At 42.3% G+C, this 14,704-nt stretch overlaps 2 protein-coding genes across 2 annotated transcripts; both read left to right on the top strand.

Annotated features, from left to right (window-relative positions):
* The first annotated feature begins 5,507 nt into the window (after positions 1 to 5,507).
* On the top strand, positions 5,508 to 11,922 carry LOC119312970 (outer envelope pore protein 24, chloroplastic-like). The gene is made up of 3 exons (XM_037588770.1): positions 5,508 to 5,817; positions 5,922 to 6,368; positions 11,524 to 11,922. The coding sequence occupies exons 1-3, from the start codon at positions 5,617 to 5,619 to the stop codon at positions 11,602 to 11,604; spliced, it is 729 nt and encodes a 242-aa protein (XP_037444667.1). The 5' UTR covers positions 5,508 to 5,616; the 3' UTR covers positions 11,605 to 11,922.
* A 1,798-nt stretch (positions 11,923 to 13,720) lies between these two features.
* Positions 13,721 to 14,491, top strand: LOC119306855 (protein RADIALIS-like 3). Its single transcript, XM_037582971.1, has one exon. It carries the CDS (start codon positions 13,773 to 13,775, stop codon positions 14,061 to 14,063), a length of 291 nt encoding a protein of 96 aa, XP_037438868.1. The 5' UTR covers positions 13,721 to 13,772; the 3' UTR covers positions 14,064 to 14,491.
* The last annotated feature ends 213 nt before the right edge of the window (positions 14,492 to 14,704 follow it).

Below are 14,704 nucleotides of genomic sequence, written 5' to 3'. Positions count from 1 at the left end.
TGGGATACCATGAATTCAGGATGTTTTAATTTAACATTTGGTTACAGAAGTCACACATAAATTATATTGCAAAATTGGAATTATTATGCCCCAATGTGATCTCACATAGAGCTATCATCCCAGACATGCCCACTTCCTTTTGGATTTACCGGTATCACTATGTTACATGAGGAGCACAAATATTCAAGTAATTCTTTTTTGAGCAAGGAGCACAGTTCAAGGACTGGACTACGAGACAGTGCAGACTGCAGAAGGTATGTACATCTTCCATCCCAGAAAAAGGACAGATATTTAGCTGCAAAAAAAAAAATAGGGGGGGGGGGTGTCAACTTTTTAAAGTGGTTTGTCCGGTTCCCTTTTTCTGTATAGAACAAACTGAGTTGGGTTCATACTATAAGCAGAGAGCAAACCATGTATAGAGCAAAAACAGTTATTGGTCTGCTATCAGATGGTACATTTATTTCAACACAAAAAGTGCAAGAAAGGTTAATGGTCCCATGAAGAAGGGCATGCGTTTTTTTTTTGTGACGAAGAGGGCATGCTTTTGTGCGAGGTGAGATCTGATTTGATTCTGACTGATGTGAAATTCACCTGAATTTTGTTGTTGATGGATCTGCAGTTATTTTGTATGTGTAGAGAAGTGCCGCAGTTGAGAAGCCGGAAAATAAATAAAGTTAGTCCTTATGGTCCTTATCAATCACCAGTCACTTAAGTACAGATCGATCTAGGGTTTTCATTTTCTCCTTATAGTCCATTTATGATAGGATCATTTCCCCAAGGGAACATAAATAAAGTTAGTCACGAGACAGACTATATATGTTTACTTCTACCCATAAACTTCAAGTACTGTACATGTATATATTACCACCTCTTGTGTTGTGTTATAAAGATAGTAGTTGGTGACTGATATGTCAAGTGTCTATCGGTTTCCTAATATCACTAGAAGTTTGACACCATGTGACACCTTCATTCAATGATTTTGATTTGGTTTGCAAGCCACCATCTGCTGTAGAGGTTTCGCTGGAATCGCAGTCCAAGGCGACCGACAGAAACAAACTTGCTGGTGCCACATAAGTTTGTTAGTTTCCATTTCACGTGTTATGTATGTCTGACGCAGTTGTTCATTTCGTAGGGCTGGGGACCAGCCAGGCGCTCAATGATGTCCAGAAGGCGATTAAGGAGAATAAATATTGTTTCAGACGCCTATACCTGGAGAGGAGTGCAGACAACATAGAGAAGTACAAGATGGCGAAGAAGGTCGCAAAGCAAGCTGTCAGTGAAGCAAGGGGGCGGACATATGAGGACCTCTATCAGCGGTTAGGCATGAAGGAAGGGAAAGGGACATATATAGGATGGCCAAGATCCGGGATAGGAAGACGAGGGATGTTGGCCAAGTCAAATGCATCAAGGACAGAGCAGACCAGCTCCTGGTAAAGGACGAGGACATTAAGCATTTAATGGCGGGAGTACTTCGACAAGCTGTTCAATGGGGAGAATGAGAGTTCTATCATTGAACTGGATGACTCCTTTGATGATACCAGCAGGCGTTTTGTGCGGCGAATCCAGGAGTCTGAGGTCAAGGAGGCTTTTAAAAAAGATGAAAGGAGACAAGTCAATGGGCCCTGATTGTATCCCCATTGAGGTGTGGAAAGGCCTCGGAGACATAGCGATAATATGGCTAACCAAGCTTTTCAACCTCATTTTTCGGGCAAACACGATGCCAGAAGAATGGAGACGGAGTATATTAGTACCAATCTTCAAGAACAAGGGGGATGTTCAGAGTTGTACTAATTACCGTGGAATTAAGCTGATGAGCCATACAATGAAGCTATGAGAGAGAGTCACTGAGCACTGCTTAAGAAGAATGACAAGCTTGACCAAGAACCAGTTTGGTTTCATGCCTGGGAGATTGACCATGGAAGCCATTTTCTTGGTACGAAAACTTATGGAGAGATACAGGGAGCAAAAGAAGGACCTACATATGGTGTTCATTGACTTGGAGAAGGCCTATGATAAGATACCGCGGAATGTCATGTGGTGGGCCTTGGAGAAACACAAAGTCCCAGCAAAGTACATTACCCTCATCAAGGACATGTACGATAATGTTGTGACAAGTGTTCGAACAAGTGATGTCGACACTGATGACTTCCCGATTAAGATAGGACTGCATCAAGGGTCGGCTTTGAGCCCTTATCTTTTTTGCTTTGGTGATGGATGAGATCACAAGGGATATACAAGGAGATATCCCATGGTGTATACTCTTTTGCGGATGATGTGGTGCTAGTTGACGATAGTCGGACGGGGGTTAATAGGAAATTAATGTTATGGAGACAAACCTTGGAATCGAAAGGTTTTAGGCTTAGTAGAACTAAAACCGAGTACATGAGGTGCAGTTTCAGTACTACTAGGAACGAGGAGAAGGAGGTTAGCCTTGATGGGCAGGTGGTGCCTCAGAAGGACACATTTTGATATTTGGGGTGAATGTTGCAAAAGGATGGGGGTATTGATGAAAATGTGAACTATCGAATCAAAGTCGGATGGATGAAGTGGTGCCAAGTTTCTGGCATTTTTTGTGACAAGAGGGTGCCACAAAAACTAAAAGACAAGTTCTATAGGATGGCGGTTCGACCCGCAATGTTGTATGGCGCTGAGTGTTGGCCGACTAAAAGGCGACATGTTCAACGGTTAGGTGTTGCAGAGATGTGCATGTTGAGATGGATGTCTGGCCACACGAGGAAGGATCGAGCCCAGAATGATATTATACAAGATAGAGTTGGGGGAGCACTAATTGAAGAGAAGCTTGTCCAACATCATCTGAGACGGTTTAGGCATATTCAACGCAGGCCTCCAGAAGCCCTAGTACATAGCGGACGGCTAAAGCGTGCTGGTAATGTCAAGAGAGGTCGGGGTAGACCGACTTTGACATGGGAGGAGTCTGTAAAGAGAGATTTGAAGGATTGAAGTATCACCAAGGAACTAGCCATGGACAGGGGTGGAAGCTTGCTATCCATGTGCCAGAATCATGAGTTGGTCGCGAGATTTTATGGGTTTTACCTCTAGCCTACCCCAACTTGTTTGGGACTAAAAACTTTGTTTGCAACCTTTAATCTAAGATTTCTGTCATGACCGTTGCCGGATGCAGTTTATGATACTATTGACCCGGAGAACAAAAGAGGGGAAAATATCAATGTGTGAGTAAATATTTTGAAAAGGTGAAATGGCATGGTGATTGTTAGGGTAATTGTTTAACGCTTAATCTTTGTTCTTAATTATTCTATGTTCTTTTAATTATACACAATGTTGTTACCGTGTAGAGCAAAATGTGTCTATGCTGCAATCCTTCAGAAAATGGGAGTATGCATATTTATCATACATTTATTGGATGTCCATTAACTAACCTGAGAAATGATTATCAGTCCATGTTTTTGTTCACTAGATCAAAATAATTCACACTTAAAATGCGGTGAAGTTCAAACAAGGCAAAGTAATTTTATTAAGAAGTTTTGAGGGTAATTGAAAATAGAGCCTATGTTTGTTGACAAGAAACTATTCTAAATCTTGATTGATGCACATTGGAAGAACATTATTCTTGTAATGCGAGCTGAGGAACAATTGGATATGACATTTCTGTTGTGAGATATTTAATTGTCTGTAATGTGTAAAATAAAATAATTCTCTACATCTCCTTTCTTCCGGTTCATATTCATTTACTACAATTCCTTTTTTGGTTGTTTTTATCATGCCACGTGCTTCCTTGAGTGGCAGGATGAAGCTTACAATACAGTCGAGACATATGCCTGTTTTAAGACTTATTAGGATCTATTTTGTCCCACACCTTTTGTTCGGTAGATTAAGGTCAATTTCCGTTGTACAATGTTGTGGTATGCATTGGAGTGGGATGTGTGTAGTGCTGCACTTTTTTTCTAGGGAAACCCATCATGGTTCTCTTTATTGATATCACGCGGAATTGCGGATCAGTTTTCTTTGTTTTTTCCTTCATTTTTCAAAATACATGTTGAATTTTTTGAAAACACATATATTTTTTTTCGTATACATGCTGCACATTTTTTAGATACATGTTTACAGTTTTTTGTTTGAATACATGTTGAACATTTATCAAATGCACATTCAACCTTTTTTATGTAAAGTTTGAACATTTTTCAGATACATGTTTAACATTTTCTAAATACACGATGATTGTTTTTCCAAATAACTGTTAATATTTTTTCAAACGCACATTAAACTTTTAAAATACAAGGTGAACATTTTTAACACACATTGAATATATTTCACAAATGCCATGAACATTTTTAAAAATGTGCAAAACATTTTTAAGTGTTACAAAAATTACTAAATGTGAAGAAACCTTTTTTCCCAAAATTATGTGAACACAATTTTACATTGTATCAACATTTTTTAAAATTTCACGACCATATTTTTAAAATGCATGAGCATTTGTGAAATATAATGATTTTTTTGAATCACATGATTTTTTTTAGAAATTACGTGGATTTTTTTACATTACATGAACATTTTTTTAATGTATGGTGAGGTTTTTAAAATTTTCAGTGAAGTGATGTTTCAAATGCATGTATTTAGGTTATTTCAAAATATTTAAAATGTGAAAAACAAATGAATGTAACATTTTTAATTGGCGAGCCCAGGCAGAGGCTCTTGGAGGTGAGGAATTCTTCGGTGTCAGTACATGCGAGACCTAGACGCGCCCCACTATCGCGGGATCATCTCCAACTATACAAGGCATGCATTGCAACTGAGCAAATGGCCACTGGATCTAGGGTGTAGCCAGCTATATCGTGGAGAGTAACATACTATAACTATAGTAGGTACAAAGTTGAGTCACTTATTTTGGGACGGAGAGAGTTTGTTGGTGCAAAGTTGAGTCGCTTATGTTGGGACGTTGGGAGTATGTATTTGCATAAACCAGAAACTACAATGGTTTTCTGCCCTTCTCGGTTTAGCGAGCACTAGAAACTACTCCCCGTTCCATAATATAAGACCATTTTGCAAGCTTAGCGAGATTAAGGAACTACATTATTGTGGGGAAAATAAGTACTCCCTCCGTCCCAAAATATACGAGATAGGCAGTTTGTATTGGCGTAAACCAGAAACAACAATTGTTTCCCACCCTTCTCGGTCCATTGCCCGAGCACCGTAAAACACTTCTTCCCCACCAGCAATCTGGTTCTTAAAACTTAATGACGATCCTAATCCAAAAAGTTAAATCTTGTCATGTCGAATTCTTTGCACACTATTTACTCTATCTTATTTTTGAGTATAAAATTGGACACTCTCTTATTTTGGGAAAGCAATGACAAGAAGTCCCAAGATTGGTCATGGGCTCAAGGCAGGGTGAAAAGCCCAAAAGTTGTCCATTGGGCTGAAGAAGAAGATAGTGGGCGACGGAGTCCACGAGGGAAAGCCTTTCTTGTTCGTTGAAACCCACGCCACCGAAAAAGGGGAGAAAAAAATGGGGGAGGAGGCCGGCCGCCGTTGATAAGGGAGAGGGGAGGGTTGTTGGGTCCAACCTCCAAGCACCAGCACCACTTCCACCACCAGCTGCGGCGGCGGAGACTCCGAGGAACGAAGGAACCGGAGATGAAGGCGACGGTGAAGGGCCGGTACGAGGGCGACAAGGCCACGGCGGCCGCCACGGTCGCGCTCGCCGCCGCCGGCGACCTCCGCCTCCGCGCCTCCGCCACCGACGCCGCCTTCGCCGCCGGCCCCTCCCTCGACGGCCTCACCATCACCCTCGAGAAGCCCGGCGCCTTCCTCCTCGACCTCAAGCCCCACAACCAGGTACATACCACGCAACTAATCCCCTCCCCCAAAGTCCCTTCCTTTTCCCTCCCACATCCCCATCTGATTCTCTCCCGTTCCGGCGATGGCGACGGCGGCCGCAGGATGTGCGCTTCCAGTTCATGAACTCGGCCACGGTGCTCGACAAGCGGGTCAGCCTCACCTACACGCACTCCACCTCCCTCGCGCCCGCCGCGCCCAAGCCCGCCATCCCGGCCCCGGCCGCCGGCGCCGCGCCCGCGCCCCCGCCTAAGGGGCCCCCTCCCGGCCGCACGGCGCTCGACCTCTCCATCGCCTTCGACCCCGCCAACAAGGTCAGCGTCTCCCACGCGCTCGGCGGGGGCGGCTGCCGGGTCAAGTATACCTACGCGCACGGCGCCGGCCGCCTCACCACCATCGAGCCCGTCTACGACACCGCCAAGAACGCCTGGGAGTTCGCCGTCGCCAGGAAGTTCGACGCCGGGGACACCGTCAGGGGCACCTACCAGGCCTCCACCAAGCAGCTCGGGCTCGAGTGGACCAGGAGCTCCAGCATAGGCGGCTCCTTCAAGGTAACATCTAGATTATGCGGTCCCTCATTTTGTTTGTCTGTGGTAATCAGGCCTAGAACAAAACCAATCCACCATTTTCCAGTGGAACCCTTGCATCATTGGCTAGTGCAGAATGCCATAATCTTGTGTATGGATCACATATGATTGTGTCGATTGGTGGTGTTGAATATGAGGACCTAGAGTAGTGAGGGAAGGTGAATGGAGGTAAAATTTTGTTCGGCGTGGTTTGTGAACCCTTAAATAATTTCATGCCTAGCCCACACATATGGTTCTAAATTTGTTTCGCCAATGTTTCTCAACTCACTGTACAAATCTACAATGTAATCTAATTTCACAGAGGAGCTTGGGAAGAGTGTAGTGTATGTAACTCTATTTTTTTTGGGACCTGTGAAACCGTAAGGGAAACCCCTATGATATTTTTTATATTATAAAATCAGGAGCTAAAAAGTACAAGAGAGGTTAGGGTGTTAGGAGACCTAAATATTCAAATGCAGAGAAGCCACAAGGGAGAAGGATAAAAAATGGCTAAAAATACAAAACCCCTTCCACACAAAAGGGAAGCTCCCAAGTTAAAGAGACCTCACCCAAACCAAAAAAGATTCGCTGTGCTTGTCTTTCACCCGGAAGGAAATGAAGTGTAGGTCCTTGAAGAGAACTTTCAACTGTGCTAAAAGAAGCAGCCCCCCTTAAAAAATTGGAGCGTTCCTATGGTTTCCAAATATTACAGAGAGCAGACCCAATAACTTCAACAAACCAGGGCTTTTGAAACTGAGACATAGCTAGCCTGATCATTTCCGAAAACTCCAAGTGAGCGGCCCAAGAGTTATTCGGAAATTTCCAACAAACCTAGGGAAAAGTGCACTTGAAAAACAAATGAGCCCTGTCCTCCTTAGTCACAGTTAACCCCAGTCTCCATGTGCCAGTGCCTCCTTTCCATCATGTCTCTGGTGTTTAACCGATCGACAAGTATCAGCCATAGAAAACCTTTTTGCTTCAGTATATATGTGCTTGTCCTAACCAGAGGAAAAACCTTGGGCACCTGAAGCTCATTTAATATAAAACTGTAATAACTGGCCGAGGAATATCTCCCAGAGTTATGCAGTCCAAACATCAATCATCGGGATGATTCTCATTAAGAACTTGCTCGTTGAGCAAATAGGCTAGCTGCTGAAGCTCAAGAAACACAGTTTCAGAGAGTGGGAGGGTGAAATGAGTGGATAGGTGTTCAACCGATGGATCCTGCATGAGCACATTCAATCCAAGATCTTCATCCAGAAAAAAGTAAATACGCAAGGAAATCTCATAGCCAGGGGCCCAAAGCCACTTGTCTTTCCAAAGGACAATAGAAACACCGTTGCCAGTTGTACAAGATGTAATGGCACGAAAATTCCATCTGAGAGCCATCACGTCCCTCCACCAGAATGATCCAGTACAGGCCACAGCATGCGGAACATGACGTTATCATTCTCAATATACTTCATTAAGTGTTCTAAGATACCTCCATACGAGTTTCGTTGAAAAAATATCATTTGTGATGTACTTTTTGTAATATACCTTTTTATGTACAAACAAATCAGTATATAAACATTCAAAAATATAAGACACATACGATTTTTTTCCATGAAACTCATTTTGGGGTATCTAATAATTATCAATGAGGTATAAAAGATTTATCTATATGGTAAGGAGCGGGAGTACATACTCCGAGGAGTACACAGCCATTTTCCCCCCTATATATATATACACACACACACACACACACGCACGGTGGCGCTAAACTAAGCGAGCACGTAGAAAAGCTTACCGTACGCACCGGCCGGTAATTAGGCAGGCCGCTCCGCCAAGCTTCTCTCCCACTAACTAGTTGATGGTAAAAATTAAGCAGATATAGTAAATGATTTAATTCCCTTACCATCTCATGTGCCTACCTCCGTCCCGCATCTCTGATGCTAATTGTTGATGGTAAAAAGGCTAGAGTTGATAGTAATGAATTAAAATGCTTTACCGATTACATGAACAAGATGGTTCTAATTGTGGCCTCGTAAACCTATGGGGAAACGTGATAACATGTAGTAAAATATTAGCACATGTGCCTTGCTCTAGTAAAATACACTATAGAAATGTTGGAAAAGGGACAGCTCTCTTCGTAAATCATATGGCAGAAATTGATTGTTGTAAAACTTGACTTTAAATTTCATAAATTCAAATAGTATAGAATATAGAAATCAAGGCAAAAGTCATAACATGATTAAAAGGATTACCCCTGCACACCCATCCCGTGCCAGTCACCTACTAGTAAAACTCCTTGCAAAAACAGTAATATAGTAAAAATCATTACTGCATATACTTTGCCTACTAGTAAACATCCTGCCAAAAAGTAGTACTTAGATGGTAACTGTGTTACGACTTGGAATGGGTCAATTTCTAATATATGCTAGTAGGTAGTAATTGCGTTACTACTTTCTCTAATTTTACTACCCAACTGTACAAGCTATTAGTCGGTACGTAACTAGGTAGTACATGCATTACTACTATCTTCTTTGTTGTTAGCTAGGTAGTAATCGCATCACTACTATCTTCTTTCACTTTACTATCGAATCGTACAAAAATTTGTGTTGTAAATTCTATCTTCTCATTACTATATTTTCATCATTAATTACGGTAGAATAACTGATCCAAGGCGCGTGGGACGGGATGGTTGCGTCAGCCTAACCAAATTAGAAGCGCTCGCACGGGCCGGAGTGTACGCTAACTTATTCTATGCTCAGGAGTAGTTTAGCGGTCCTACAGGGTTTGGTGTTAGTTAATATTTCCCATGCTAGTTTGTAGATATGACAAAACTAAAACTGTAGGATATGGATGTGTCATGGAGGACAATGGTTTCCTTTAGTATCAGTTGAGATATATGTAGATTCGTAGCAGCACCACTTTGCCTTATGACCCACTAGCAAGTCAACATTCAACACAAAGCCCTTTATAGTGAATTCCCGTGTTTCAGTACTAAACATCACTGTGCATATACAACTGAGGATAGTTCCTAGTATTTTGTAGTGTCTGCAGATTACTGCAATCAGGCTAGCTCTGAGGGTGTCTTGACATCATCATCTAAATTCCATGTTCCTCTTTTTGTTTTTGTTTGCCTGAACTGAGGACTGAAGGTGTAACTTCTCCTTTCCCAAAAACTAAGCGGACAATAGAATGAAGGAATTGTGTCTGTTTAGGGAACAAGCACTAGGTTATCTAGTTAAGCATCATTGACTCTTCTTTATGAGTTTCTTGGCAACAATATTTCTCAAATTTTGTCTAGTTTGCTTAAGCACTGGTAACTCCAAGTATGATCTAGACTTGAGGAGGCAGAGGGACACTCATGGACTGATGAAATGGGGGGAGGGGTGGAAGATGTGGATTGGCTGAGTCGTGGAAGACCGTGGTTATGTTTGTACCACAAGGATGTATGTGGGTATAGATATAGTTTGCTCATCCCAAATATGGGTATAGAGAGCTGATGCTCCCTGAACATCCGCCTTGAATTATACTTATTTTAATTGGTAAAGAAACTTTTAAGGATAGTGACAGCTGAAAAGCTATTTAGTAATGGTGGTTATCTGTATTATTTGTGCGTATATTTGCCTAGACATTATGGTAACACAACTTGTATTTCTGATGATAGATGAGATAGCCAGAAGATCATGCCTTAAAGGAACCAAAAAATTTCTCATGACAAATTTACTAAAAATGGTGTTTTATTTCTAGTATTGGACGAGATGCACGATACATATATGTAATTGCATGGGATGCTGGCTTACATCAGAAGCAGAGCAGTAGCAGCAAATTGTCGTCTAATCTACTAGCAAGCCAACACAAAGGCCTGGATAATGGATTTCTGTCTCCCAGTTTTCTACATCGCCTTATGTTGTGGTGATAATTGCTGTTGTGTTCTGTAATTGCTGTGTGCCAAAAGTGCTACTGCCTGGGTGGTCGAACTGATAGTGCGTCTTACGGACATATCTTAAAGATCTTGGCTTTTGCTGTCTATGGAACTGCCCTGGGGGTCGCCCAACTGATAGTGCCCAAGTTAGATGATATAGTAGCCATGAATTATATCATGTTGAACAGGCGAAGGAAAATTTCATAGCAAATGCGTAAAAATGTCCAAGTTTATACCTCTTACAAAACAGATAGAGAGAATATGTAGTGCGGCAAGAGAATGGTAAATGTGGTATATGTGGTTTATCTTTGTGAAGCTCAATTGCTAATGGTATCAAAGGTCAGTTGGTCTTCCCTGAGTAAATAAGAAAAGCATGTAGGGCCTGAAATACGGTGGAATAGTAGAGGATGCAGAGCACTGTCTTCCTGTGGTGTTTTTGACAGAGTTATCTAGCAGGTCTGCAAATAGTAATTATCCCAGGAGGGTGTCCATTGTCCCTTATACATGTTCTAGTCATTACACCGTTTTTTGTAAAAACTAGTCTTTGGAACATCATTATCAATCCGATTCAGTTTCAAGACCCAACGCTCGAACACTAGGAAATGCTGAAGCGACCTACTGTTGAACAGAGTGCTGATGTGTGCAGTGTACCCCCAGAGTCATGTATCTGGTGCAACGGTGTTTCTTGTGCTACCAATGCACCAATGTGAGACTCATGCAAAAACTTCCCAAAATTTCTGAAAATAAATGAGTACATGAACACAATATATGTCTATCATGTCATAGAATTTCAACTAAAAATTCAACTCACACCTCGAGAAACAAAAGAAGACAAATCATGACATGAATGTTCTTAACTTAAACTGGGCCATGAATTGGGCCTGTTTGCATTACCACAACTGAACTTGTTATTTTTTTTTCTCTTGCTGTGAGTTGAATTTACGACTGAAATTTTGTAGCATGTTAGATGTATGCTATTTCTTTATATTGAATTATTTTCGGAAATTTTAAAACTTACAGTACAAGTTTTTGATGTTCGGTCCACTGGTAGCACAAAAACTCCGGGTGCACAGGATACACTCTCCCCCTAAATAAGAGTATCCCTCTTCCTAACAACACGTGATTGATTATTTGGTTGGACATGTCTGTTTGTTGTTTCACTTCGTAGATCATCTGATCTAACAGGTACGCTTTTTGACCTGATTCTGCTGTGCTCTGTCTGTGCAGGTTGCGACGACGTTCGATCTGTCCGATCAAAGCAAAGCACCGAAGCTCGTAGCGGAGAGCACGTGGAACTATGAGATCTGATCGCATCCGCCTCCGCCTGCCAGCGAGCAAGCGGGCAGCTCCTGCTCATAGAGCAGCACCATGTGTCATCATACTGTCTACTACAACTCAACAGGCAGACTGCCCCTCTCTGGGTGCACCATTATTCGGATCCTATTACCGCTATCCATTTTTTGCTTGTCGTGTGACATCTGAGTCGTCGCTGGCGATGCTATGACATGAAAATGAGGTTTAAGTTAACTGTCTTGTGCCGAGAATTTCACGAATGGCTCTTGCTGTTTGCTTGGTGTGAAGTTTTCACAGATGTTCCTGTGGACATTAAGGAGGACCCCTAGCCTATCTATCGCATCAGTACTAACATGTATGCAGATTACAAAGACTAAATCTCAGGGAAATGCCATATAATCCAGGGCTAGGTAGGAGTTACCTCCCTTATTTTTTCCGGGTGAGGTAGGAATTATCTTCTTGTCTGGAGCAATGCTAGTATTATGCATTGTAAATATCTAGTGTTTAGCAAGCATCAGGTTCTCTGGATTGTGCATTGGTCACCCTGCATCACTTTGCATTATGTGATTATATTTACAACCATTGCTAATCGATGCGCTTACGTAGGACATGAATAATATGGTCGGGAAGATTCTCTAGCCTGCGCATGTCGACATAATATTTCGTTTCAAGATGACCAGGAATAAGATAAACCAGCTACCTCTGTCATGGTTTTGAATTTTAGTTTGACAAGTATTTCAGCCATTGTCGGTGATTTCGGTTTTCCTTTCAATTTCCACTTGAATTTGATTGAGATCAGAATAAATATTTTTAAAACTCAAAAAATAATTTGAATTTATGTCTACTACCCAAGTTACCGAAATATTTTGACACAAAGGCAGTTATTTCAGTATGTAACGGAATTTTACCGAAAGCGAGAACCATGATCGCTGTACTTGTTCAGAACCATCCATGTAAATTTTAAATTAAGAAGCTGCTCTTGTTTGCTTGCAATCTCTAGTTCATTGTCGATGATTACATTCTCTCCCAGGTGCAGGGCGCATGCGTCAGCGCACTGACTTTGATATATATAATCGCCTTGTTTAGCCGATGCACAATATATATTTGGAGGAATGTATGTGCACATACATGGTCCTCTCGATCGTACGTACAAAGTTATTATGAAGCTTAAAAGGCAGATTAAGTTGTCGTTTCATGTCTAGTTTATCAGTTTTGCTTAGTCCCAGTCGATCGGGACTTCGTTATGCCTTAATTGATGCTATATTCCTTTGATTTTGAATGGAGATACGTACAGAATTTTTCCTTTTAGTTTTTTCTTCTTTTTCTTCTTATACTAGCTAGGTCTCAGTCCACTGAGAGCTAGCCACACCCCTAGTTTATGCCCTGGCCTTTAGATGCATATTGGGCACAAAGGCAGATTTGACAATGCTAATTAACCTACTTATATAAAATTGTGAGTGCTATTATTTTTGCCTCTGATGGATGGATGAGAATGGGAGTGGTGGAACCTAGCTCTTTGGAGTACTAGCAATGGGCCATGCATGCCACCCAATTTGGACATGGTTGGCTAAGCTTATTTTATTAATTTCCATAAAGACAGAGGATCTAGATTCTGATTTATTAGATCCTCTATTATTTGCAAAACGACTTCCTCCGTTGCTAAATATAAGTCTTTTTAGAGATTTCACTATAGAGACTATGTTCAGATGTATATAGACGTCTTTAGAGTATAGTTCACTAATTTTGCTCCGTATTTAGTCTATAGTGGAATCTCTTAAAAGACTTATATTTAGGAACGAAGGAAATATTGGTTTTCTCGGAATTGATTGTGGCTTTAACTTTTGTTAGTCAACTGAAGCCTTTTGATTTTGAGTGATAAACATATATACATGGGATGGGAATAAAACGCCGTCCAATAGTTTTGCTCGCCAATGCTAATCTAGGTAGGTAGGTAGCTCCGATTCAATTCCTGCAATTTGCAACTAGATTAACATTGTGACATCGATCGATTGCCTTTTGCATCCCATTTGCATTTGCATTGTGTTTAGTTAATTGATTTCCTACGGTCGAGCTAGCTAGTATAAATATATGGAACACTTGGTCTGCAATGACACACACGTACGCCAGTCGCAGAGACAGATTAAGAACATCCATCTGGCTAGCTCAGCTTAATCTGACCGGTCATGGCGGCGTGGAGCGAGAGCGAGAACGAGAGGTTCGAGCGCGCGCTGGACACGTACGACCGCGACACGCCCGGCCGCTGGGACCGCGTCGCCGCCGCCGTCGGGGGCGGCAAGACGGCCGACGACGTCAGGCGCCACTACGACCGGCTCGTAGACGACCTCCGCCGCATCGAGGCCGGGGGCGCCAACTCCAACGGCGGAACTCATGCCGCCGGCGGCAGCAGCAGCAACGGCGCGGGGAATAACGGCAGCAGAGGAGGGCCAGGGAGCAGCCGGCGGCCCCAGACATAAATGATGGGTGGATCGGATCGGATCATGCAAGGTGGTGGCCTGGTCGGCACAGGACGCTGACATGATCCCTATCCTATCTACGTCTTCTGCATTCATACATATACATGCATGTAACGTACGTGTATATGTACACGTACGCACGTCATGCACATTGCTAGCGGGTACGTGCATGTATGCGTCACGTGTACGTACGTACTTACGTACACGTATGCATGCATGTGTACGTGCAACGGTGCAAGAGTGCAACACAGTGTGCTGGCCCTTTTTTATTTATGTGCGAACTGACAGTGTGCTAGCTTGTCAGTGACTGTGTGTGCGCGCGCTGTGCCATGCATGTACGTATGCCTACGTCTTTTTTTTTTCTCGAATATGCACGAGTGTACATATCATATATTAAAGAAGGAAAGGCATAGATGCCTCCACCAGTCGATTACAAGCGTGGCGATTGCTCACACATATGTACACACCACTCCACCTAGTGGGAACGTATCTGGTGCACCAAGGCAATTGGTGCCACCGATGCACCGGACCCTGTTGCACATTAAAAAATATTTAGAAAAATCCGCAAAAAGTTTGGTGTATCGACACAACATCAATGTATGTTGTCGCAAAAATTTAAATCAAAATTCAAAACAATGCTC

The sequence above is a fragment of the Triticum dicoccoides genome, chromosome 5B (assembly GCF_002162155.2).
Source record: "Triticum dicoccoides isolate Atlit2015 ecotype Zavitan chromosome 5B, WEW_v2.0, whole genome shotgun sequence".
In the NCBI taxonomy this organism is placed as follows: domain Eukaryota; kingdom Viridiplantae; phylum Streptophyta; class Magnoliopsida; order Poales; family Poaceae; genus Triticum; species Triticum dicoccoides.
This window is presented reverse-complemented; position numbering and strand designations above follow the sequence as displayed.